The sequence below is a fragment of the Serinus canaria genome, chromosome 5 (genome assembly GCF_022539315.1).
Source record: "Serinus canaria isolate serCan28SL12 chromosome 5, serCan2020, whole genome shotgun sequence".
In the NCBI taxonomy this organism is placed as follows: Eukaryota; Metazoa; Chordata; class Aves; order Passeriformes; family Fringillidae; genus Serinus; species Serinus canaria.
Genome location: NC_066319.1, coordinates 51,766,271 through 51,790,799, shown reverse-complemented (window position 1 = coordinate 51,790,799; position 24,529 = coordinate 51,766,271). Strand labels below are relative to the sequence as shown.

The 24,529-nt window shown below is 38.0% G+C and overlaps 1 protein-coding gene across 5 annotated transcripts in view; it reads right to left on the bottom strand.

Annotated features, from left to right (window-relative positions):
- Positions 1 to 24,529, bottom strand: part of TRAF3 (TNF receptor associated factor 3) — a 69,938-nt gene that overhangs the window by 25,271 nt on the left and 20,138 nt on the right. For 4 of the 5 annotated variants that reach the window (XM_030239718.2, XM_030239720.2, XM_030239721.2 and 1 more), the window contains 4 exons: positions 8,862 to 9,118; positions 5,652 to 5,703; positions 3,327 to 3,431; positions 2,276 to 2,443 (listed from right to left, as the gene is read on the bottom strand). In XM_030239718.2, coding sequence (XP_030095578.1) covers positions 2,276 to 2,443; positions 3,327 to 3,431; positions 5,652 to 5,703; positions 8,862 to 9,103 — 567 coding nt within the window. In that variant the 5' untranslated portion in view covers positions 9,104 to 9,118. Of the gene's footprint in view, positions 1 to 2,275; positions 2,444 to 3,326; positions 3,432 to 5,651; positions 5,704 to 8,861; positions 9,119 to 23,505; positions 23,650 to 24,529 lie in introns of all 5 variants that reach the window. The other variant, XM_050975721.1, reaches the window with a different exon arrangement.

Genomic DNA, 24,529 nt, shown 5'->3' with positions numbered 1-24,529 from the left:
TAGTATCAGTGTTACAGGACAAGCATTTCCAAGTAGCTTTGTGGATTATACACAGAAAAATACAATAAGAAGCATTTCATACTACTCATTTCCATTTTAACAATGCACCATCTTTATCTATCAGGAGGTAGAGGATGGGAAAGGTGGGTTTGTGACAAAAAGAAAACCTGAATTTTTAGATGGTTTGAACAAAGGACATTAGAAGACAAAGTCACCAAGTGAGCATGCAGGCAAGACAAACACAATCTAAAAAAGCTTTCTACCAACACTGTTAACTTGTTGGAGTCTGCCTCCAACAACGGGGATTTCCTACCCCACCGGTCACGGGATTCTATGAAGACATGAACCACATGTTCTCCAGTAAATTTTTTTTGTTTCCATTTGCATACCTTTTTTCTCAGTCTGCTCCCCCTACCTCCGTTTTCAGTTCAAGTCACTGAGGCCAGCTTCAGTCATTATTACATTAGAGAAAATTCTAGGCTACAGAACCCAGAGATGAATTCAAGCTCATCTCTAAAAATCCAGTTTTGTCAACAGGGTGACAAAACTCAAATGAGAAGTAAAAATAAACCTTAAAGGGGCCTACAGAAGGCCAGAGGGGGACTTTTTTTACAGAGGCATATAGAGATAGGACAAGGGAAAAGGGCTTTAAGCTGATGGAGGGCAGATTTAAATTAGATATTAGGAAGTTCTACTGTGAGGGTCATGAGGCACTGGAAGAGATTTTCCAGAGAAATAGTGAATGGTTAGTTCCTGGAAGAATTCAAGGCCATGTTGGATCTGGTTTTGAGCAACCTGGTCGAGTGGAATCTCTCCCTGCCCACAGCAGAAGGGTTAGAACAAGAATGATCTTAAAGGTACCTTCCAAGTCAAACCATTCTGTGATTCTGAGATTCAAACATACAGTGTCATTAAGCTTCTGATTCCTATTACTAAAGTATAGTGAGATAACATTTTATCAGGCCACAACAAAGAAGCCCATCTGCATTTCTATAACCACTGAACTTTTAAAAATCTAGGAAAAAGCCCCAAAAATATCAGCTAATCAGATTGCAGAACATAGTTAAAATTCACTGTTTCTGTGTTAAGACACCACACATTTTTTAATATCACTTTTTGCCTCATGCCAATCCCCAGCTAATCATAATTCTGGGAGAACAGCATCCATACTCTACTTAAATACACTTCACCTCTGTATCAGAATGTACAAGAATAAATACAGGGCAGACCTTAATTTTTTCTGTGTATTTTCATGTCTCAGCACTTTATTCTAGGTAAGGCACAGTTATTGAACTACCAGCCCCTGCAAGTGTGCACTCAAATAACAGAACCAAATCTAAACCAGGACTTGTCAAGTTTCTTTTTGTAACATCTCCAAGCAAAGAACACTTCTCATCATTGTCAGACTTTACCTAACAAACACCACACAGGAACACAAATGAGAATAAAATTTCATCACTCTTACTGTAGTAAGAAGGTGTGAGATCCAAGACTATCAAACTACTAAAACTACGTAGACAGAATTTAAAAAAGAATATTTAAAAAAGAATATTTAAAATCATACCAAGATAGATTCAGCATAATATCTTTCCATGTGAAATAACATAAACACAGTCAAGTTAAAATTCTATGTGTAATGTAAGCATGACTTGCTCAACCTCTGCTCTGTAATTCTAACCCTCAATATGCTGCCTATCAGCCAAGTTACTCTGATGCCAAGAACAGCAGTAACTCATCCTAGGCCTGTCATGTACCACTGCTGGTTATGCCAAGGTAAAATTTGCTTTTACAGTCTTCCTTTCCTCTTATAAGACAGAATTGGTTTTACACTCTTCCCTTCTTCCCCTAACAGATCACACAGTACCCAAGCAGGATTACACAGAAGATGCTATTTTTCCAGTCAATTGCAATGCTTATGCTTTTCTTGCACAATATTTTGATTGTTATTATAGCAATTGCATTTATTATCTAAATCGTAAAAAAATCGAAAAATCACAGCAAAATTAACTTCAGTATCAATACCAGGCAGTGGATCTGAACTTTTTAAAATGCAGTATTTGAACATCAGAATAAAGAAAATATTTCCTATTCAATGCACTTTTTTTTTTTCCCAGGAAAAAGACATGCTTTGAAAGTCACCTATTTTCTTTTTTGAATTATTAATTCTGGCTGAGGGGCCAAAGTTCTTTTGCCAGCTACAGAGGACAAGAAGAGCTGTTATTATTCTACATTAATGTAGGGAATCTTGATGTATATATACAAGAAAATACTGCACCTGCAACATAATCATTGGGACTTGGCTTTTACAGTATTTACAGGTTGTTTCCCGGTATTTACAGGTCTTCTCTACATGGTCTGGCAAATCTTTTCTCAGTATTTTTTCTTTGCAATCAGCACGAGGACATGGAAGTTCTTCAAACTGACAATCAGTCCTCAAATGCATCTGAAAGATTAAAAAAAGTCAATCCAGTTAAGTTTTGTGCATGTCTCCCATCCTTTGGAGACATCCAACATTAAATGACTTCAGAACCAAAGTAAGGAGAGTTATTTTGTGAACTGCATCACACAAGAGCAAACACTGACAAATCTACTGAGGAATACATTTCTGACTGTACAGACCCTTTACTTGAACAGCTGATCTCACTGCATTACAGATGTACATGAGCTACTCCTACACCAAAAGCATTCTAACACAGCACAAAATTCTACACAGGCTATTTAAAGAAAAAGTAAGCACTCTTTTTAAAGGTATATTATTCCACATAAACACAGATGCTGCTTTAAGTTGTTTAGGTACCTGAGCTTGCTCACTCAAAGCAAGAATCTACACATCTCACTGCAAACTGCTGTGCAGCCACACCATACAACTGTTGAATTGCTGAATTACTGCTATCTCATGCCTTCACCAAAACAGCTACAGCTTATTTTACACAACTCTGGAGAAGCCAAAGGTTTAATTTTATGCATAAACACCACATGAGAGGATTAAGATAAATAAAACCACACCAAAATAGAAAACAAATTTCTCACATTTGTCAAGTACACATTAAGATTCTTCACTATTCTATTTGTCCTTCCAGTTCTCATTTGGTTCATACTTTTGTATTTCCAAGCTTTAGTGCCAAACAAGCTCATGATTTTTTATAATTTCTTACAGTTTATAAAAAAGCTGAGTTTTAAAACAGTTTAAATTCATCGTAACATTTCTAAATCCCATTAACCACCAGGGAGAGTAAGTTAAGAAATTGACTGTGATTTTAATTTGTAAGAATTTTTTCATCATTCTTTAACTCAAAAGAAAGCTTATGACTCTTAGATTAACTTACCAATAATTGACCCAAAGACAGCTGTTCCTTACAGCCCTTGTTTTCATTCCTGCAGTATATCTGAAGGGCAAGTAGTTCTCTCCTGCAACAATTATCTTTAAATACCTGAAAAATCAAAAATTGCTTTATTTTAGAAACTGAAAACCAGTCAAGGATATGCAAGTTCAAACAAAGTAGAAGCCATGCAATTCAGCTACAGCAGTGTCATTCAATTCTAGCTTTATGTGCCAGAAATAAAATTCTGTTTTTCTAGAATGTGAACAAAACTGAGGTTCCTCCACTGTGAAGCAGCTCAATGAAAGAATATTTGGACAGATACTCTACTACTGTTTCAGCTGAACTGTAAATCTAATAAAGGAACAAATTTGCTTTTTGCTTGCCAATATTAGGCCTGCACAAGCTAGAACTCTCTCCACTGTCTGGGGAGCTGCTGTATTAGGCACAACACCATAGAACAAAAGAGACTCAAAGCACAGTAGTTTGGAGAGGAAGCATTTCATGGATGATGGTCCCAAAATTACCAGACTGGATGGCTGGAATACCTACCTGCATTTCAGTGGTAAAATTACAGATATTTTCTAAGGTTTTGGAGGGAAGGAGGTTTTTTATTTCACAGATAAGCAGGCTTTATCTATCTCTCCATTTTAATGTTTATAAGCACTTTCAGTGTTTTTTGTCCACAACAAAACTGGAAGAAGTTACAAATAGAGAGGCTGGGGCTTGAGTTTTACCCTATAAGAGACAACACAACTGAACTGTCAAGGAGCCAAAGTACAGCAGGCAGGAACTAGAGAGAAATGAAAACTGAAAGCCATTACTGCTATTTTAAAATCCAAAACCAGAGATAAACTTCTAATTGCTTTTCAACTGCTTTAATAGCCATTAAGAAATACCTCAAGAACCAAGCCCAACCTATGACTGCTTTTCTGATAAACAGACTCCTGTGATAATGTGCACACTGCAGCACTCCTGTAATTATGGAATGGTTCTGCATGCTAACACTTAACCAAGAATTATAATCCACCTGCCCACAGTGACTATGAACCTATCCCTAGTATCAGTGAAGAAGGGAACACTGCAATCACTCTCATCTGATCCCATCTGACACAGGTCACTGATTTCTATTTACTTTTCAGAAGCGTGTGGGAAGTTTAATGAATCAACAAGTCTCATTTAAATAATCAATTGGCTATGCTGCAGTATCTCTTCCAAAGTAATTCACAGGGTCAGTATGCAGAGTTTTGCTGACTGAAGATAAGGTAAGAAGTCAACCTTTAAAGTTTTTCAAAGAGTTAAAGCATTTCTGTGATTTAGGACTTTGGCATTCTATGGGAAGAGAGGTGTCCAGTTTCATTGAAAAACACTGATTTGCACAGTTAGTCTAACAGGCATTTGGTATACACTGGCCTTCTTGTCCTGTTTTAAAGATACTTGAAGTTTCTTAACAAATGTACATATTTATGTATATTGAGAGCCAGAAAGTCAGAGGTATAAGAACAAATAAATTAGGCATCACAAGTCTGAGCTCCTGGAGAGTCCATCCCTGTCAAAATCAAATTACACTGAGCACTGTTGAGAGAACTGTTTTGGATTAAAACAAAGAGACAATAATGTACCCATCAACCCTTTCTTCAAAATGGTTACAAACTCAAGAATTCATTTAGGCAAGAAAGACTACTAGCACAAATAATTTACTGAACACTTTATTTACTGAACACTTTAGCAATAATGTCAAACCACATAAACCATGTACTAAGCCAAGAAGCTTTTCTACCTTCAACGTTTCAAAGGCAGCAAAAAGTTTTGATGTGAATAACAGCGTAGAGGGTATCACTGAAATAGCTTATACCTATAAAAAAGAATCTGACCCATTACCATTACTGTGACTCCCCACTGTCCCAGTTCCAGAGGGGTTCATTGAACACCACGTGGCAAAAGAGAGGAGTGAAACAGCAGCCAGTGGTCTAGAGCCAAATCAGTGTTCACCTAGACCTGTCACATCCCTGCATCTACAGGAGAGGGAATATTTCTTATCATCCTCTTGACTGATGGGAGGACAAGTGCAATGTGTTGCTGCAGCTCCCAACTATGAGTACAAGATGTGACATCTGTCTGGACCTTTTGGGATGAAGCTGATGAATTTTCTACCATGAGGTTAACAGGAAAAATGAGCCAGCTACCTCTATAAAATGCATGGCTTAGGTTTTATGACAAACCTACTTTTTTAGGCAGCTTATTAGGTTTATGAAATAATTACCACATAACAGTAACAACATGTGTATGCCACACAGTTCAATACTCTTGAATAAGAAATTATTTTAATACCTTATCTTTTACTATGCTTTCTTGACACGCTGTACATTTTGGACTAGAAGATCTGAAGAGAAAAGAGAAGAAAAAACTATTTTAGCTGATCTGAACTTTTGTAGTACAAAAATTTCCATTTATGAGGCACTTCATTTTGATTATTCAATATATTCTACAACCATTAAAAGTGGATATAGTTCATTATAAGGAAAAAATACAACATTATTTCAATAAACTTGAACACTTGAGTTTTCAGTGGAAAGTATCTGGCATTCCCAAAGAAGTAAAATCACCACAATGTCTCCACACAACTGCACAGTGGTTTTCAAGTTGGCAAAACTCATTCCTTTTTTTCAGTCTGCACCTGATCCAAAATTGTAGTCATTTTTCAATCTGTGAAAACAGGCATACTGTCTCTTTAATTATTGTTTTCCAAACAACACCTAATGAAAATTTACTTTCTCTGATAGTAAATTATGCATCCTTTTAGGGTAAAAAAGTATTTATGTCCATGTCCGTCAAGTCTGTTCTGGTTTAAGCAACCATTATAGATGCTTGCTGCCTCCTCTATCTGAAATACTGCCTTGTAGCTGTCTTAGTAAACTAATTATTAAACCTGTGACCTTTTGGACAACAGGAAGAATCAGGAGCAGGGCAGACTGTGATGAGAAACTGGAGTGCAGAAAACCTGAGTTTCTACAGCTGTTTCTGACTCTGACCTGCCAAGTGTTGTAGTGTAAACCCCTTAGGATCATAGAATGGATTGGGTTGAAGAGAGCAAAGCTCATCTGGTTCCACTGCCCTGCCATGGAGAGGAACATCTTCCACCAGAGCAGGCTGCTTCGTTTGAGGTGGAGTCGTCATCCCTGGATGTGGCTCTCGGTGCCATGGTTTAGTTCAGGTGTTAGGGCTGGGCTGGGCTGGACTCCAAGATCTTGAAGGCCTCTTCCACCTAGTGATTCTGTGATTCTGTTCCTTTTTAGCTCCTTTTCCCCACATAAAATGGGAATAGTCAAAATGATCTCCCTTGTAAAGCACCGAGACGAAAAGCACCAGATAAAAGCTGTGTGAATTCTTCCATGAAGCAACTCACTGACAGGCTGTGGCTGCTAGCAGCAGTGCAAATCAATGTAAAAGGCTGAAAAAGTTCAATTATGTTATATATTCTGCATGGTTATTTCAAATCATCTCACTGGCTTCTGCTCTTCAAACCAACCATTTTGTGTCTCATCATATTTCTGAGCATCTTAAGTACCTCGAAGCTTCAATACCTGTAATGCTTTTCATAAGTCAGGAAAAAAAAAAAGTAATCTAAACTACATCAGGGCATATAGTGTTTAATACAATGTCATGCTTTCCTTGCTCTTACTGAATTCACTCAAGCATCCTACTTGCTTTTTCAAACTACTCTTGCATACTGAGCAGACATCTTTACTGCTTTATCTCCACTAACTCCAAATTCCTTGTCCTCAAACAACCCTGGAACAGAAGTTGCTAGCATACAATTACTGTGTTTGTGTATGCAGCAGTGTATCAACACTGAATGAAAAAATTTTGTGCCAAATACAGGACCAACATAAACCCATTTTACTCTCAATTTTATGGCATGCTTTTTTATTAAAAAAAAAATAAAGGGGTGGATGTAAATTTTATTTTAATAAAGGATTTGTTTACAACAAGCACTTAAATAAATTGAAATAACTCAATGGCCTTAAGCACGTGTTCTTTTCAGTAACAGACTGGTTGGAAAGTCAGGAAGATAAAATTACACATATTCTAGCTACACTGTAATAAGCACATGTGCATGTCTCACAGCAGGGAAGGAAAACTGCCCAGACTCTAGCAATGCCAGAATTGTTACTGCTTAGATTGTCAAGGATCTGCTCTGCCAACCTGTTCACATCCAAGCGTGGCAGGTGTTTGGTTTTTTGCAGTCACTCTTATTAACCTTGTAAGAGTCTTCCAAAAACACATACTGAATAAGAAATAACTGCATTTCTTAAATACCACACCTCACTTCACACTGTGTATCAAAAGAAAAGTTGGTGGGGTTTTTTGTTGTTGTTTTTAGTTTGAAATGCTACAGGCACAAAACCTGCAGGAGTGCATTAGTGAGCTATGGACCCTTGTGTTTGCCCAGTACAGAGATTACTCTTTATCAGGAGACTGAGTATTGTAATAACTTCCATACTCTTGCCATGCTGCATGTAGCCTTGACTTAGATATGTAAGTATTAGATATCAGATTACAGTATTTCCATGTGACATATAAACCAGCATCTAGAGTCAGAGTGCTCACAAAAAGTAAACAGATCACCAAGGATTCCAAAGTCAAATGCTTTGATAGTAGTCCAGTATGCAACATTCATCATTTCTGCTTTTCCAGTAGTAAATTAACACATTTGGTGCTTATGTACCCCAGGAGACTGAAGTGTGCTGAATGGTCTACAAACATTACACAAAGTTTTGAAATCACATTACTGAATACAACCAGCAGTAATGCACCAAAGTAGAGAGGCAAAGAAATCTACTGTTGCACAGGCACTTAAAACCCAGATACTCCCTGAATGATTGCACTTTTATTCTTATCTAGACTGGGAAAGACTGCACCTCTCAGCATTCATTTTACATCTCTATCATTCACTCACCTCTTTGCACTGTGGCCCAAACACCTCAGTAGTAGAGATGCTAGCCTTGCTGACCCTCCTGCAGTCCACAGGTCACACAAGTCCCCTAACAAACAGCTGGAAGGGCTACAGGGAAACTGCTCCACAAGCAGGTACATTTATCCAAGGGCCCCACCATCCATTCTGAGGCTGGGTCCACAGCCAGGTTAGGCAGCACCACCCCAAGCAATGCGTACAAGCTCACTTCCTCACACAGACAATTTACTGTGTGTATTTGACACCAGATTACCCAAGTCAGAAGTCTTGTGAAACAGCTACTCCACTTGGGCTCCACAGGGAATGAAATTCTCACCTAACACATTTGTACACAGGATTTCACCACCTTAACAACTGTCCCAACAATACTGATGGAAAACCCAGTTGTCTTATTCTGACCCAGAGTAGATCAAAAATGTTTGCACCAGCACACAAGTAACAAATACGCAAGCAAGAAACAGTGGAAGGCTCAACATACTCTTAAAGCTGCAATGGTGTTCACAGTAATGTCAGTAGTTCACAATATCTAAAGGTATCAACATGCTCTACCAGAACATACAACATACCTCAGCAAGGCATTCATGCAGGTTTCACAGAACCTGTGTCCACATTCAGTCTGTTTAGGATTGCATAAGATGAGGTGACATTTTTCACATTTGTACTTATCTTCCACGGCATTCACAAATTTCTCTTTGTAGCCACCTTGTTCTGGAACATAGATGGATGCTGATGGACTGCGGTCAGGATTGGCTCTCTGCTGTACCATTTCTACAGATAAAGGGGGTTCTGACTTCTTACTGGGGTCCATGCTCTAAGATAGTTTCTGTGAATCAAAAGTGAGAAAAACTGAGAAATGAGGACCTTTTTTCGATTTAAATAAAACAAACAGAGCATCTGAGAGATTGCATAAAATCAGAAAGCATCAAGAACAGGTCTGTGTCCACACATCACGTGAACATATACTATACATACATTATACATATATTTACATACATTACTGCCTGAGTTTATTTCACTTAGCAAATTTGTAAAATAGTCTACAAATTCAAAGGCTCCAGAAAGCAACGAATTAAAACCTGCTCTAGAAAATGAAGTGTTAATTATGGCCATCAGTCTGGAAATACATAAGGAATTCTTTCATATCTTTCTCTCTCTTGCTCTGAAAAGTATTTCTTAATGTTGAAGTCCAACCATTAGGGGCAGCAAGAGGTGTGATGAGGAAGGTTTTCTGGTACAGTACTGCATGTGGTTCTGCTCAAATGCTACTGCAAAAGCACACAACCACCAAGGTCCTACACAGGGTACCCAGAGCCTGCCTAGCTCCTGCCCACTTTTCCTGTCTATCCCTTTGCAATAGCATAGTGTAAGACACCCTCCTTTAAGTCTGCTTCACAACACCACAAAACAGCTTTACACATTAGATACTCCCCAACCTTTTCATGGCACATTTACACCTGAAGAGAGCAGCTGAGCAAAGTCTAACTGACAGCAGAGAAGGGCCTATGTAACATGGCCATTTGATTAATTTACCAGGGCTAAGCACAACTGACAGGTAGCTGAGGAAATAATTAATCTAGCTGAAGAGTAAATTACAGTACCTATTATCTTGGACAATCCATCTTCTAGGTCAGCATACAAACAGCAGAGCAACAGAGGAATAATACCCCTTAATATTTTAAGTTTTAAAATGTGTTTTCAGTCATTTCCTAGCTAATCTCGTAGTCAAGCAAATATAAGTGCTGTTAGAAAGGCTCAGCAAATCCAGGAAAAAGCACAGTTGGAGGAAGCAGGATGAAGAAATGAGGCTCTGTTCACTTCTCAAAGTACGTCCACAAATGCCACAAAGGGAGTCAAATGCCTCACATTCCAAATACACAAACCCTCTTGTACACAGTTTCTGTGGTATCTTACCTTCCCTTGCTAAGGCCAAAACCACACATTTGTAATGAAACATTTTCACTTGTAGGTAATTTCTGCATCTGGAATTTTGGTACAGAAGTCTCCATGCAAACTAAATGGGTACAGAATTTTCTTTGATTTCTGATGCCATTATTTACAGAAACAAAAGACAAAATCATTGTGATGCAATGCTGAGGCCATTTCATGTTTTTAACAACACCACCTGAGCAAGGGTAGAGGTGCTGAGGTGCTGAGTGAAGAATTCTCACTTCATTGCCCCCTTGCCCAGGGGAAAGCCTCTCTGATGTCCATCAAACTCAGAGAGAGCCCAAGGAACCCATTCTCATAACTCGGCACACAGACCCAGTGACTGTCTTATTCTAAACCAACAAAACAACACAAACATACAACAAATAAAAAGGGGAAAAAAGAAAGAAAAAACCCCAACAGGTTATATGAACTGAAAAGCTATTATAAATTCTGATCCATAATTTGAATTAATGTTAGTCTATTCCTTGTCTGCTTTTCAAAGAGTGCAGAGACCGATGTCTTGACAGAACAATATGTGAAAGAACCAAAAAGTCTGTGCTGGACTGAAAGTGACTCACACTTTTCATTAATGAGGAAATTCAGATTATTTCAGACCTTAGCTAGAGTTTCACCAGCAAGCATAAAAACCCAGCAGGTCATAATGACACTGAAGAGGCAACTCAAGATTGTAACCAGCACAAAAGAAATGAGATTGATGTTGAGAACATGATTCAGACAAGGAGGTTCACAGAAGTGCCATGAATGAGAAAGGAAAGCAGCTCACAAAGGTGGTCTAAATTTAAAGACTGCCGAAGGCATGAGTGCAGCTGCTGTACATCAGTGACTGGACATGTGGAAATAGAGTCATGAGCTTAGGACCTGACACTTTTCTGTGGCTGTAAGAGAAAAGATTAGCAAGAGATGGAAAAAAGTGGAACTCCTTAAGTGTTCAGACTGCTGAAACTTAGCTACCTAGGGACTTGCTTCCTATGTCTGATTGGAAAAGCTTCATTTGGCACTTGCAGTTTAGGAATCTGTAAATGTCTCAGTTCCTTGATTTATAAGTATTAATACCTCTTTCTCCTGTGCAGCTGTATATTTTTTTTTAAATCATATTCAAGACCTCCACTATTCTGGCAACTCTTGAAGTCAAAGGCCAACTTCAAGCATGTTGATTTGTAGGAACAACACAGGAAACATTACTTTCCTTAAAATGACAGAAGAAACAAGGCATGGCCTCCTTCTAACCCACAAAAAATACAGAAAAAGAGGCACTAAAAGAGATGCTGAAAGGAGAATTGTCAAGTCAAGAGAGCACAAAGTTCCCAAACTTCCAAGTCACAGTCCACAACTACTGAATGTCTACTTCCCCATTAAGTTTCTTCTGAACAAAAAGAAGCTAAAGATGACTGGAGATGTGAAGTCTTCCAAAAGCATGATTTCTTCAAGGAAATGGAATAATTAGTCACAAGGAGGCAGGCAGGGGTGACAGGAGAATATTCAAGACTTAACACAGACAGCACTGAATGCCAAATGAGCAGCAGGTGAGAGTTTCACAGAGATCCAAAACTGCTCCAGGCTGGACTGTCAGCTGTCAAGAGAGATTTCACACCAGAATAAAGTGCACAGGACTCCACTTTTGGAACTGACATCTTGGATATCTTGTCACAGAAAAGAAGCAGAAAGCACACTGACAAATAAAACATACTATGGGACATGCTTAAAAGATTTGTTTGTCTTGGGTTTTCTATTTATTTTATGAAGATGTATGTCAGACCAGAAAAGCTAAACAAGCTCAGCAATAGAGCAGCCAGACTGGTGAGGAATTCTCTTCCACAATACTCTGAATGCCAGCATTTTCTTGTGCAGCAAAACTGGGAAGCCATTCATGAAGTACTATCATAAAATACAACAGAGCATTGAGCCTGCAAGACCACCACAACCTTATTACAATGAACAAGCTGATTTTAACATGGGGATGGGGAGAAGTGAGGTCTGTCTGTATGCACAGAGCTTTGCCTTTATGCATATTAGTTACATGCTCCTACCCTGCATGTGGGATCAGTGAACACAAGCACAGAAAATACAAACATTTCAGCTGCCACCCTTTTGGAAACAGCATTCTGTTATGACTTCCATGCCACTACAGGGTGTCAGCTGCAATGGCTTCTCTTCCTTTGCAGGAACCTTTAATAGCAGGACTTGGATTATTCCCCCACAATCATGTTTCAAACTGCCAACAAGAAGCAATTTGAAGTCACACCTCAGTAAGGTACTCTGCACTTATGGCAGTGAAGTTAACATAAGAGAGCAGGGAGAAGAGCCTAGCTAGGGCATCCAAGATGGGCCAGTTCTGGTGAGGGCCTCTGATTCTTAAAGGATGGCAAGGTGCCATCCAGCCAAAGACTCTGGCTCTTGTTCAGCAAGCTAAATCTTGGTGACTAATTAATCACCAGCTAGTTCTTACATTCCAGTATCTTATCTGTGGGAAAAGATTATCACAATAAAAGTATATGACTTTCAGAAGTCTTAAAACTGTTAAACCCTGGACAATCACTTTTCAGGACAGATAAGCACATAAAAAAAGAGGTACAGTCACCAAGGTTGCTTCTGTCCACTGTTGCTTGTCTTTCAGCCACCTCTCCTGCAGCCAGCATCTGCTAATATTCACACTTGAATGGACAGTGTTGTGGCCATCAGATGGGTGACACTGTGACACTGCTTGCTCCAGTCTGGTCACTACTCTTGTTCAATGCAAGTGGAAATCAAACAACTGAGGCTGAGCCCCAGCTGATACTTCAAGCTGTATGTACTGCAGTGAAGATCAGAACAATTTGTTGGTGCTTAACTAATACTACTATCAGTACAGAAACCTAGAAACTGGAAGCAAAAGTGAGTTTACTCACTAAGTTGTTCTGAGAATTAGGAAGCACAGGAATTCCCCAACAAAAGGCATTTTGCTCTTTCCTTATTCAAGCAAGTGTTGTTCTCACTGCACAAAGACAAAACATCCTAAAAATCTGCACTTGTGTTCTGTATTAGCACATATCTTTATGATTTGTTCTTAGGGAATAAAGCCAGTTTGTGACACTGAAATACAATAAAGCTTCTATAAAAATTAAAAATAAATTTGCATCCTAACAAAAACAGAAAAAAATAACTCTTATATAAATCTAAAACACTCCTTAAAATTTGATTGTATGAGGAACCTAGAAGGCTCTGCATGAAGACAGTTTCAGTATTCTGACAATATGAAGCAAATAAGCTTTTGCCACAGCTTTAAAATTCAAAAAGAGCAAAAAGCTATTAGAAATAAATGTTTTCATTACAGTACTTGGAAGAGAATAATGCATGACACTGTTTAATGTGGTTATTACTACAGGACAGCAAAGCTTTTTGATCAAATTACAATTTGCACTGAGAACAGGAGTTCCTCAAACAGAACAGCACTGCATGCACAATATCTAAATTAAGCTCTGAAAGAGAAACAAAGTGGGACAGGGAGCTTAAGATCAGAGCAGAAAAGTAACCTTTCCTCTTCAAAAAATTTTTGTATCTAAAATGTGTAAAACACACAAACTTCAGCATCTCATCCTAACTAGGTCTTTTTTTTTTTTTTTTGGGTAGCCTGAGGTATAATTTTTCAGTCTAGCTTTTAATGAGATAAGGGACTGTGATTGTGCTGTCTCTCTTCTCAATCTTCCAAAACCACATTGGAACCAACTGGACAGTGTTTCCATGAAAATGAACAGCTATGAGGGAAACAGAAAGAGAAACTTAATGCAGTGTCCCAGTGAGCAAGAGGCCAAAAAAGGGCACCCCCATGGTCTATCAGTCAATGAGTGCACACATACACAAACCAGACAGGAACACCTGCTCCCTCCTGTCCCACCAAGCTTCATGGCCTCAGTCTCCTCCTGTACCATAAAAACAGGGGTGGGCTGGAGATTAAGGGGTTTTTGTTGTTTTATTGCCTTTTTTTTAGGTTGGGTTTTGTTTGGGGTTTTTTTTTTTGAGGAAGGGGGAGTAGGGGTAAAAAAAAAAAAAGGATGTAGAGCACAGATTAGTAGGAAAACAAACTTCATCTGTTTCACTGCTCTTCAAAGAATTTTCTTCCATACTCCACCGGATATCTTCAGAGAGACACGTAACCAGGTACCAGGAAAGGGATTTCCAGATCTTCCATCTTTCCAACTCACTTGCTTTCTATCATCAAGAATTATTGCTTCAAGTTAGCACACAGAAACCTTTATCTTAAAATTAAATTATTAAAACAATCTGAACTTCTCTGTCTTATATTTCAGTATTTTATAGGTTATAATAAATTCCTAGAACATAGTGAAAAGAATGTCCATCTTTCTTTCACCATTTTTAGACAAGTCTTCTGAGTTGGTTCTGCTTCCGAGTGCCATTAAAATACGCAACACATATTGGCATACTCTGATGTCTTGTTAAAACAGTAATGCAAGCTGAAAGCAGTATATTGGTGACAACATATTATCAGTTTACTCAGGGCACACATGTCAAAAATATTAAAATAAGGCTGCCATGGAAATCTTTACTCTGGAGCTCTCAAGCATGAAGGGGTCCAGCTGCAGAGTATCATTCTCACAACACCCACCACACCTCAGCCTGGCCTTCCAGCAAAACCCCACTGCTGAGTCTGGGAGGGACACTGAAAAACAGATAAATAAAATGCAAATGGCTTGAATCACTCCAAAGAAAGACTGAGGCCATGACTGAGGCAGCACTGGAGTGCCAGGTTTGAAAGCAGACAATCATCCAGATTTGTTTTGTGCGAGGTCAGAGGTCTTGGCATGTCCACTTCTGCTGTTTGCACAGGGGAACTACTGACATTTATTTTTACCTCCATTTTTCATCATGGAAGTGCTATTTATTATTTCTCCAGAGCATAGATAGATAGATAGATAGAGAGATGACCAACTAACCAGAGGTTTAGGTATTTCCAGGACATGTTCTGAGAGAATATTCTGAGGAGGGTAAAGAAGGGCTGCTAAGTGACACACACTGATACAACTTTATACAGTGAGAAATATGAGACCACTCCTCACCTTCTTTTATATTTACACTCAAGTACTAAGTTTAATTCCTATACAGAAATTAAAGCACTGTTGATATTTAAAACTTTTTTTTCTCTGTGCTAAAACAAATAGGCTATTTTAACTACTCCAAACTTTTCCCTACAATTTCATAAAAATGCACCTTCCTTGCTGTGAAAAAGACCTGGACATCATACATATAGTAGAACAGATGAAGACCAACAGGAAAAATCAGATATAAGCAAGTAGGCCAAACATTTGAAAACACAGAGATGATGTACACTGAGTATTCTCCACACAGGAAGCTTCTGCCACTTGCAAACTCTCCAGAGCCACTCATCAGTGCAGTATCCCAGCTGCTGAGCTTGGAAGGCACCTCTGGAGGTCATCCAGCCCAACCTCCTGTTCAGAGGAGACCATCTTCAAAGTCAGGTCAGGTCCACTGCTGAGTTTTCAAAACTCCCTGGGTGAAGAAACTGCAACCTCTCCCAGCACTTAACACCACCCTGTCAGGAGTTTTTATCACATCATAATTGCTGCAATATTCTTAGGCAGCAAAAAGGCCTGTTCTGATACTTGAACTGCTATGATCTCAAGCAATTAAATCATATTTCACCACAATCTCCACAGGCTCTAGCCTGTAGAAATTATTGAACAAATAGGAAAACTATTTTTGATTTGGAAGGTACAGGCTATTCCTTTTTTTCCTATCTGACCTAGAAAATCAGAAGCATAATCAAAAGATGCTGTCATGATATTCTTGCAAAAGAACAACCATGTGTGTCACTTTAATCAAAAACATTGTCTATTTCCCATGTTCTAGTTTAGCCTGCAAGATGACTGAAGAGCTGAAAATAAAAGGTAAGTTATGTTTTACATTGTTTTATTCTTTTAACTTATCTATTTCCTTGGCTGTATTTCTTTCAAAAACAAGTCTACACAGCCATGTGAAGTGTCTTAGAAGATTAAACAAAACAGAATTCCCATCCAAGGGACCTCAATTTAGCAAGTCTGCTGGAGTATGATGTCATGAAAAGAGCTCTAACACATACTCCCTCCTGCTCAGTGTAACAAACTTCTGATTCTAAATAAAGGACAGATTTGGAAAGTAATTACGCCAGCACTAAGAGGTTAGTTTAGTAATATTTATAAGTAATAACACAGTATTAACATAGTTCAGAATGCCCAAGAAGCCAGGGACTGACACTTTGGGGAGCTATTAAAAATATGCTGAATACAATTAACATTTAGTCAAACACATATTTCACCAGATGAGAGAAAAGAAAAAACCACACCTTTTAAAGGGCTTAAATTTTATCTATTAAAAGACAGCAGAAAAGGTAAGTCAGTGCAATTAAGGAAAGCTGATTTTTATGTGACACTATGTTCAACTCTTGCTTTTTTGTAAGTTTCCAGCATTCCTTTGAATCATGACACATGGGCTGGCAAAACAGCTTTAAGATTCAGCCTGAGGCAGCAGTAAAAATAAAGTGTTTGTATTTTGACTTACACTTGCTATCTACAGCTCTCAGTAATTACTTCCTAATCTCACTAGGCTACCAAAATACAATATAAAGTCATCTGCAGTGCAAGAAATCAAAAGCATCTTTTAAAAATCAAAAGACCTCTTAAGCTTTGAAAGCCTGGGTCACAAGACAACAGATAAGAGAAATGCTGTCCAAGCTCACAATGAGTATTCTTCTGCATTTCCAATTCAGGTTCCTGTACATTTCCTCTTTTCTCTCATGCACACCTAGACAAAGCTTTTGCATTTCATCTATGAAGTTAACCCCCAGCTGTGATCTGTATTTCTATACCAGGCTTTTAGTAGAAGCAGATAAAGAACAGGAAAGATCAAAAGATAATCAGATGATCACAGAACAAAGTACACTTTAATCTCTTCCTCTGCTGTTTAGGGGAAGTCCATGATTGAGATACATATGACAGTCCTATGTGGGGGAAGTGGCTGAACACTATGAATTTTTGATTTTTTTTAACTTCTGGCTCTGTTTACAAAGGAAACTTTTTATCTTCCACAAAAGAAATATACTCAGATAAAATATTCACAGAAACGCCATGAAAATCATATTTGGAATTCAAGATACTTTTGACTTTCAAAATGGTTTTACATGTGCTTTGAAGAGAGAACTAGGAAAAACCAGTTTATATTTGCATTTGAAGTACTCTGTTTTTATGGAAAGCTATTTCCATCAATCCAGATTTCCTCCAATTCCTGTTTTACAGCAGGTCTACTGCTTCCTTTACTTTTGCTGCAAGCACACAAGTCTTTGGTTCACATGATACAAGTGTCAAATCACAGACACCCAAAAGCCCAACTGCTCACTATGATTCCCACTTCTGCCTGCTGTGACTGGGCAACAACAAACGCCAGCAAGGATCAACAAGGGTAAAGGCAAAGACCATGTCCCAGTCATTCTCATCCTGGCATGCAGTCCTAGAAAATCACGGCTCATCCTCTAGTGACCTAGTCTAGTGCCCTTTTCCTCCCAAGGTGTGCCTTCAAGAAAAATCTGCTGCATGAATAATCAGTAACAACTTGCTTATAAATTATAGCAACTTAAGTCTCTTCATCTCTGAAATCATCATGAAGGAATCAAAAAGTTACTGCAGTCAACTTTACTTTTGTAAAATTACTTTTGTGTCAACTTTTCTTTGTTCTTAAACCAAGACCTATTGATCAATGCTATTCTTTTACTTTCTTTTACTCTTTGTTAGTCAAAGAGATCCTCACCTTCAAATCTAACAAAATTTCAAGTCTATCAGAACAGCAGAAGATATTCCTCAAATCAGTCTACCTATCTACACTGCTGTCTGCCAAGTGCATGAAGAATATTTCTGCATTGCCAATTCCTGATAGAGTGCATCTGTGCTGTCTCTTAATGAATCCAGCCATGAAATCTCAGCAGAGGTAAAAAAATAAGATAGGTGTACCTCATCTGCTACAATTAGAAGAAAGTATGTGAAGGCAAAGGTGTCAGAGACCAGCAAATAAAAAGAAAAAATCCAAAGCACTTCAAGAAGCTTATTATAAATAATTACTGCAAAACTGCCTTCTCAAGAATGCCTATAAAATACAACTTAATTAATTTTAAAATGCAGCTCATCTTTAACAAAAATAGTCCTCCCAGGAAATTCTGAACACAGCAGCGTTTAGAGGAATCTGGTAAATGAAAGAAAAATGCAACTTCAAGTATGGCTCGGCACTTTTTGAACTCAACACTGAAATGAAGTGTTGTGCAACTAGAAACAACCGTACCAGAAAACTTAAAACCACAGTATCTCACTTCCACATGAAGTTCTTTCCACTCTAACTAAAGTAAGTTTTCTAAGCCTACATCCAAAACTCAAAAAAAATCTATCTAACCTGTCTTTCATGGAAATTAACTCACTCTCCTAAAATATTTCCTGCTCTTCCATTTTATCCCAGTGAACATGGCATACTATGAACACAGGTAAGAAAGAAATACTTTTTTACACGGTCCTAAATACTAACCAAACTCTTGAAATTAACACAGCTTGTGACATCATCAGAATATTTTATTGAACAATAAACTGCATGGAAGACATTTATTCATGCACAGAATTCAACCTCTCACTAATCCTGAGTGAAATTTCCCACCATTTGAGATGATGTCTTCAGCTTTGTCTGAATCCATTGCTTCTTAATCAGGAAGAAAAAGGAAAACGAGAGTAACAGTAATGCTCTTTTCATTTACCTATATTTTATTGTTTATCAGAATGTAAGGGGTAAAAAACCATTGTCCACTTATTTAATGAAGTGATAGCAGGTTTGACCTCAGTGATTTCAATGTCTACACTGTACACTTCACTGTTAAGATTGTATCATCTATGACCAACTTCTTGGAGTTTGGGAAAAAAGTGGGAGTTTAAGATTTTTATATTAGCTGGAAAACAAACAAACAAACAAAAACAACAACGAAACCATATTTGCAAACAATCTGGAAGAAGGAAAAAAATACATTAAAAAAATTTAAAGCCCTCTAAACCACTTGTGCTAGAATTTCTAGTTATACTAAAAATTTCTAGCTATACTAGAAATTTCAGTTTCTACAGCTCTAGTAAAAAAAAGTGTTACTGAAGTCGAGTTTTCAGGAGAAAGTCACAGACCCTTTACCCAGACTTGTCATAGTATTCATAATCCCAACTTCACATTCACTGCTATCTAAAGCATTTCTTACCTTTATTAAGGTGTTCATGGAGAAAGCTGTCCTTTCCCTACCTGGAAATTTAGATTCACAAAACACGTTTCCCAGCAATGTAAGAAAGGAAGGAGCAAGGTGCTTCCTTCCTCCTGTAGTAAACACAGACTTTAGGAATGTGCTACTGGAAGCCAAGTGCACATAAGACACAAATACCTGCTGGTGCATGACAGTGTTCATTATTCCAACTGTAAAGTGTCATTAAAATACTCTTTTACCTGGAACCTGCATGCAATTTCCTCGTTTCTCCTAGTTTCTACTTCTTCTTGTGATTACTTTGCCAGCTAACAAACTATAGTATTATTTTGTCTTGCCAACCTTAAATGTTTTACTCACTGCCTGCAGGTTTACACCAACTGCAGTTCTGGATGTTTCAGATCCATAAATATCAGTGACATCTTGAGAACAAGACACCTCTACAGCCCTGGGTCAGACAGGACACTACTAAGGACCAATAAACCCCAGGTCCCTTTGAAGGTTTCCCTTGTACTGGATTAAGAGAATTAACAAAACTCAATGAGGATGTTATCCCTTTACAACATACCTAGTGTGGAGATTGTAAAAGTAACTTAAAAATTTTTCTGACTGAACTTCACATCACTACGCAGAACATAGTGTTTATCACTGTTACATGGCCAAAAAAGTTTAACACAAGCAATAGCAACCTTTCAAAGAAACTTCTGATAAAATTGTACAGCACTGCTGCTGCTTCAGAACCTCATTAAAAGTGGTGCATTCCACACCATCCACAAGGCCTTAAAGAGATATGTCTTCAGATTTGGAATATGAAGTTGACAGTTTTAGCTGAAAATTCTTTTTGCATGCTTATCGCCTGAGGGCTTCTTTAGTTAACATTAATGAAATCATGTTCACTTCTACCAAATAAATACTTAATAAAGCAATTCTGTTTAATGTATTAATGGCAATCTAACCTTTAAACATGCACTTTTATTTTTCAAAATTCAAACCTGAAAGCCTCCAGGTGCTACTCTAGAAACTAAATGAGAATACTCAGATTCCTTGGAAAATTTATGCTCATAAAGAATTATCTGCTTGTTATAAAGATTCACATAGGCACAGCTTAGATATGCAGAACGGAAAGAATAATTTACAAATGGAGCAAATGCCAGATTTAAAAGTATGCAGAGGACACTCACTGGTAGAGTAAGGGGTTTACATCCTAAGATTAGAGCTTATAGGATCTTGCACTGCTAATGACACTTCAGAGGAAAGAGAGCTGATTCCCACTTCCTGCAAATAACTTGTATCTAGGCAATGAAGCTTCCAATATTACAGCAGTGGTTTGTATTTTTTTCGATTCTACAGAATTCCTACATGATTTTAAGACTTCATCACTTTATTTCTCTCTAAACTGTATAATAAGCAAAACATTGTTTACCTTTTATAGCATCCCTGGCCTGATGTGTTCCACATCAGCAGGAAGTATTATTTCTGGACTCTTCTAGCAAGATTTGTCACCACTCTAAACCCTTCTAGAAGGCTGGATAAAAAGAAACAACTTGCCCACATTTCTTAAGAGTCATAAGAGATTCTTTTTTTTAACATGATACTTTCCAACTCAACTGTACACTGATGCTTTGTTATCTTAGGAAGCAATTTCAGGACCTGAAAACACTAGGTGTAATATTAAAGACAAACCTACATCTCTCTGTATAAGGAGAACTACCACCTTAACATTATAAATGCTTCTGAGAAGAATCCTTTCTTCAACCTGCTTCACACTGTTTTGGAAGTTCTTTTATGGCTGCCTTTAGAAGATCCCAAAGGAGTGTCAAACTTAATCCAATTCAGAATATATATAAATGCACTTCCTGCAATATAGCATAAGGTCACAAAATACATTAAGAATGTTGTAACACTGATCTATCAAGCCAGGCTCATACCAGTTCCTGGAACTCTTTTCCATCATTATACAGCATCTGCAATACACTAGTGGATAGGCAAGAGGGAAAAAAAGAAGGGGGGAAAAGGCAGCTCCGAATATTCTGTTAAGCATGTGTCATGGATTTCTATTTCCTCTACACATCTGCTAAATCTACAAGCAATTATTTTGAGGCCAAGACCAGCAAATTCTTCAGTGAGTTCTTCAGTGTTATCTCAGTGAGTTCTACAGGTCAGACAAGAATCATTTTGACTTTTTTGTCAAAAAGTGGGTTTTCTTTGTCTTGGGGTTTTTAAAAACAATTTTCCATTTTTCAAGACAGTTATTCAGGGTGAAAAAAAGAAAATCATTAAATTAGGTATATGTAAACTAATACTGCATTTTTATCTTTAAATGGTCATACTACTTTTCTAATTTATTCTCCTGACAGCTGTGCTGGTGATAGCGGAGATTAGTTACAGTGAAGGCTACTCCACTTTGGAACAAGAATGAGCTTTGTTGTCAATCCAAACAGCCTCTGTGTCTCAGTGAAATAAGGGACTTCATCAGTGCACTAACACAAGACATAGGGCTGGCAACAGCTGTAATTAAGGCAAATCCATGGTATCTTAAGTTCAGCTGAGAGAGGACAATCCTAAGTTTCTCTCACTTCCCACAAGAAAATTTTACATCTTTAATGATATGCCATCACCCCGTTTTTTAAAACCATCTCCAGATAATTTTTTTAGAAGTGGCCTAAGCCAAATGTAATAGGCACATAAGAGATCCTCTCTCTTCGTACGAACTTTTTGTACTCATACTCTTCCCTTTACATAGCCCCTTTTTTCTTTCATCTGCTCAGTTTTGACCAGTAATTCCAATCAAGTTCTCCACTACCCCATTCAAGGGGTGGAGAACCATTCAATTACTTTGATGCTTAAAAAAAAAAAAAAAAAAAAATATCAACAACACAGATGCCAGGAGAATATATTGTAAAAATCTATTTTTCATCCTATCAGCAGTGCAATGATGAATTGCTGAAAGGATTGCACATGAAAATTCAGACCAAGGTCATCAAAATAACTGCTCACTCTCACAAAAGACCATATTCCATTTCTGAAGTAGAGGAGGAAATTTTATGTGCGTGACTAGAATTAAAACCAAAGGAAAACAGATTTCCAAGCACCTACTTCACAGCATTAGTAAGACGGCTTAGATAAAATGTTCTCTTCTACCCAAACACTCATGCTTTAGGAGAAGAAAAAAAATTATTATATCCTTAATAAATGCAACAGCAATTTGTCTCCTAACCAGTACCTAGCAAGCTCATGAAGTCTGGATTGAGTACAGCCCAGTTCAGCCATGCACTCAAACACAAGACAAAAGAAACCTTTGAGAGAAAGTATATCAATCTGTAATTCCAAATAAATCTCCTTCTGAGTTTACCCAATGCTGTCAGTTTTTCGTGTTTGACAAATGTGAGAACGTTCCTAGCAGCCAAAAAAACCCTTACATTAAAAAAAAAATGGATTTTACCATATCAGAGCCACAGAAAGCAGTAGCAGTGCCACCAAAGAACAAGCCATATATGTGAATACAATTTCAGGTAATACACAAGTCAAGTTACAAGCATTAGAAGTTTAAAGGTGAGTGTCCAAACTCACAGTAACACAATTCCATTAAATTTATGTATTTTCTTAGGCTCTAACCTTTAGAAAAGCTTCAACTTAAGAACAGGTTACAGGACCCTTTCCCATTTAAATACCTCTTCAGTACCTCAGATGCTGCCAGAATGGCATAAAGGCTGAAATCCTTTACAGTTCTTGCCCAGCCTTTGTTCTTACTGCTTTTTCTAACCTCTTCCATAATTACCTGCTAACAGGTAAACTCCTATCTGTCTGGAAAATATATGTTCCTTCTCATGTAACAATTCTCCTTCAGAGACAACAGAAGAGACTAGAATATTAAAACCAGAGCTGTTAGCTTAAATAAAAGCTCTTGATTTCCAAAGTCCATGCAGCAGCTTTCTTGATCAAATCTGTATACTTCTCCTTTTCCCACACCTCCCCCAAATTTGGAAGACTCTCTGATTGCTTACATTTCCTTCGTTTTATTTGAATCTCATTTGATCCGCAGCTTGAGCAGAAAGAAGAATAGGCTTTCTCAATGCTCTGATAGGGCTCTCTTTACTCCTGCCAATAAAGGGAGCTTTGCTACAGTCTGCCTGGTTTCTTTCTTTGCCCTGAAGAAAGAAAGAGTTTGAGTTACATTACCTTCATTCAAAAACACTGTAACAGGCTTCTCAGAATCCATCAAGTTACTTCTTTCGTTTCATTAGACCATCAAACTAATTCTTAATGATTAACTTTAAAAATAACCTATACGTAAGATATATAACAAAGAACAGCACACAAAACATAGCAACATGATTTTTAAACTATTGTTTTCTTCTCCTCCACTATTGCTCACAAATGACTCAACAAAACAGCATTAAAAGAGGGCATGCACAGTTAAAATCACAGCTATAATTTCTTGCTTTCACACACACACAAAAACTTCTCCACCCAGATACACTGCAGGTCATTACAGACTGAAAACTCTTCAAAGCAGTGCCATTTTCTTGGAAAGTGTGATAAATTCCATTTGAAAACACCAGCTCAATTCTGGGAAAGTAATTAAGTGTTCTGCACAGCAAAACACCCCACAACAATATTCCAAGAGGTCATTACAAGTAAGCACCTTTGTTTGGGGAAGTTTGTTTGATCCTGGAATTTTTATATGAACAGAGAAAAAGAAGAAAATGGTCCAAAAGATAATTGATACAGATCTTCATCAATATCTATGCATTCTTAAACGTGACAGTAAAGTTCAACAAATGCTACCACAATGCCCAGGTCACCGCCACACAAAGCCTGACATCCCCACGGCCTCTCTCACCCTTACACGTCAAGGCCAAATTTTGTGAGCGCGCAGCAGCAGCCTCACCTGGCTAGGTACGCTACAGAGCCAAAGCACATTTCACAGGAATTTCACAGGAATTTCAGCCACTCAGCTCTTGTCAGTGAACTTTGCACCCACCTAGCCCAGAGTGCAGGAGGGCGCTGTGGCCAAGCCGGGCTACT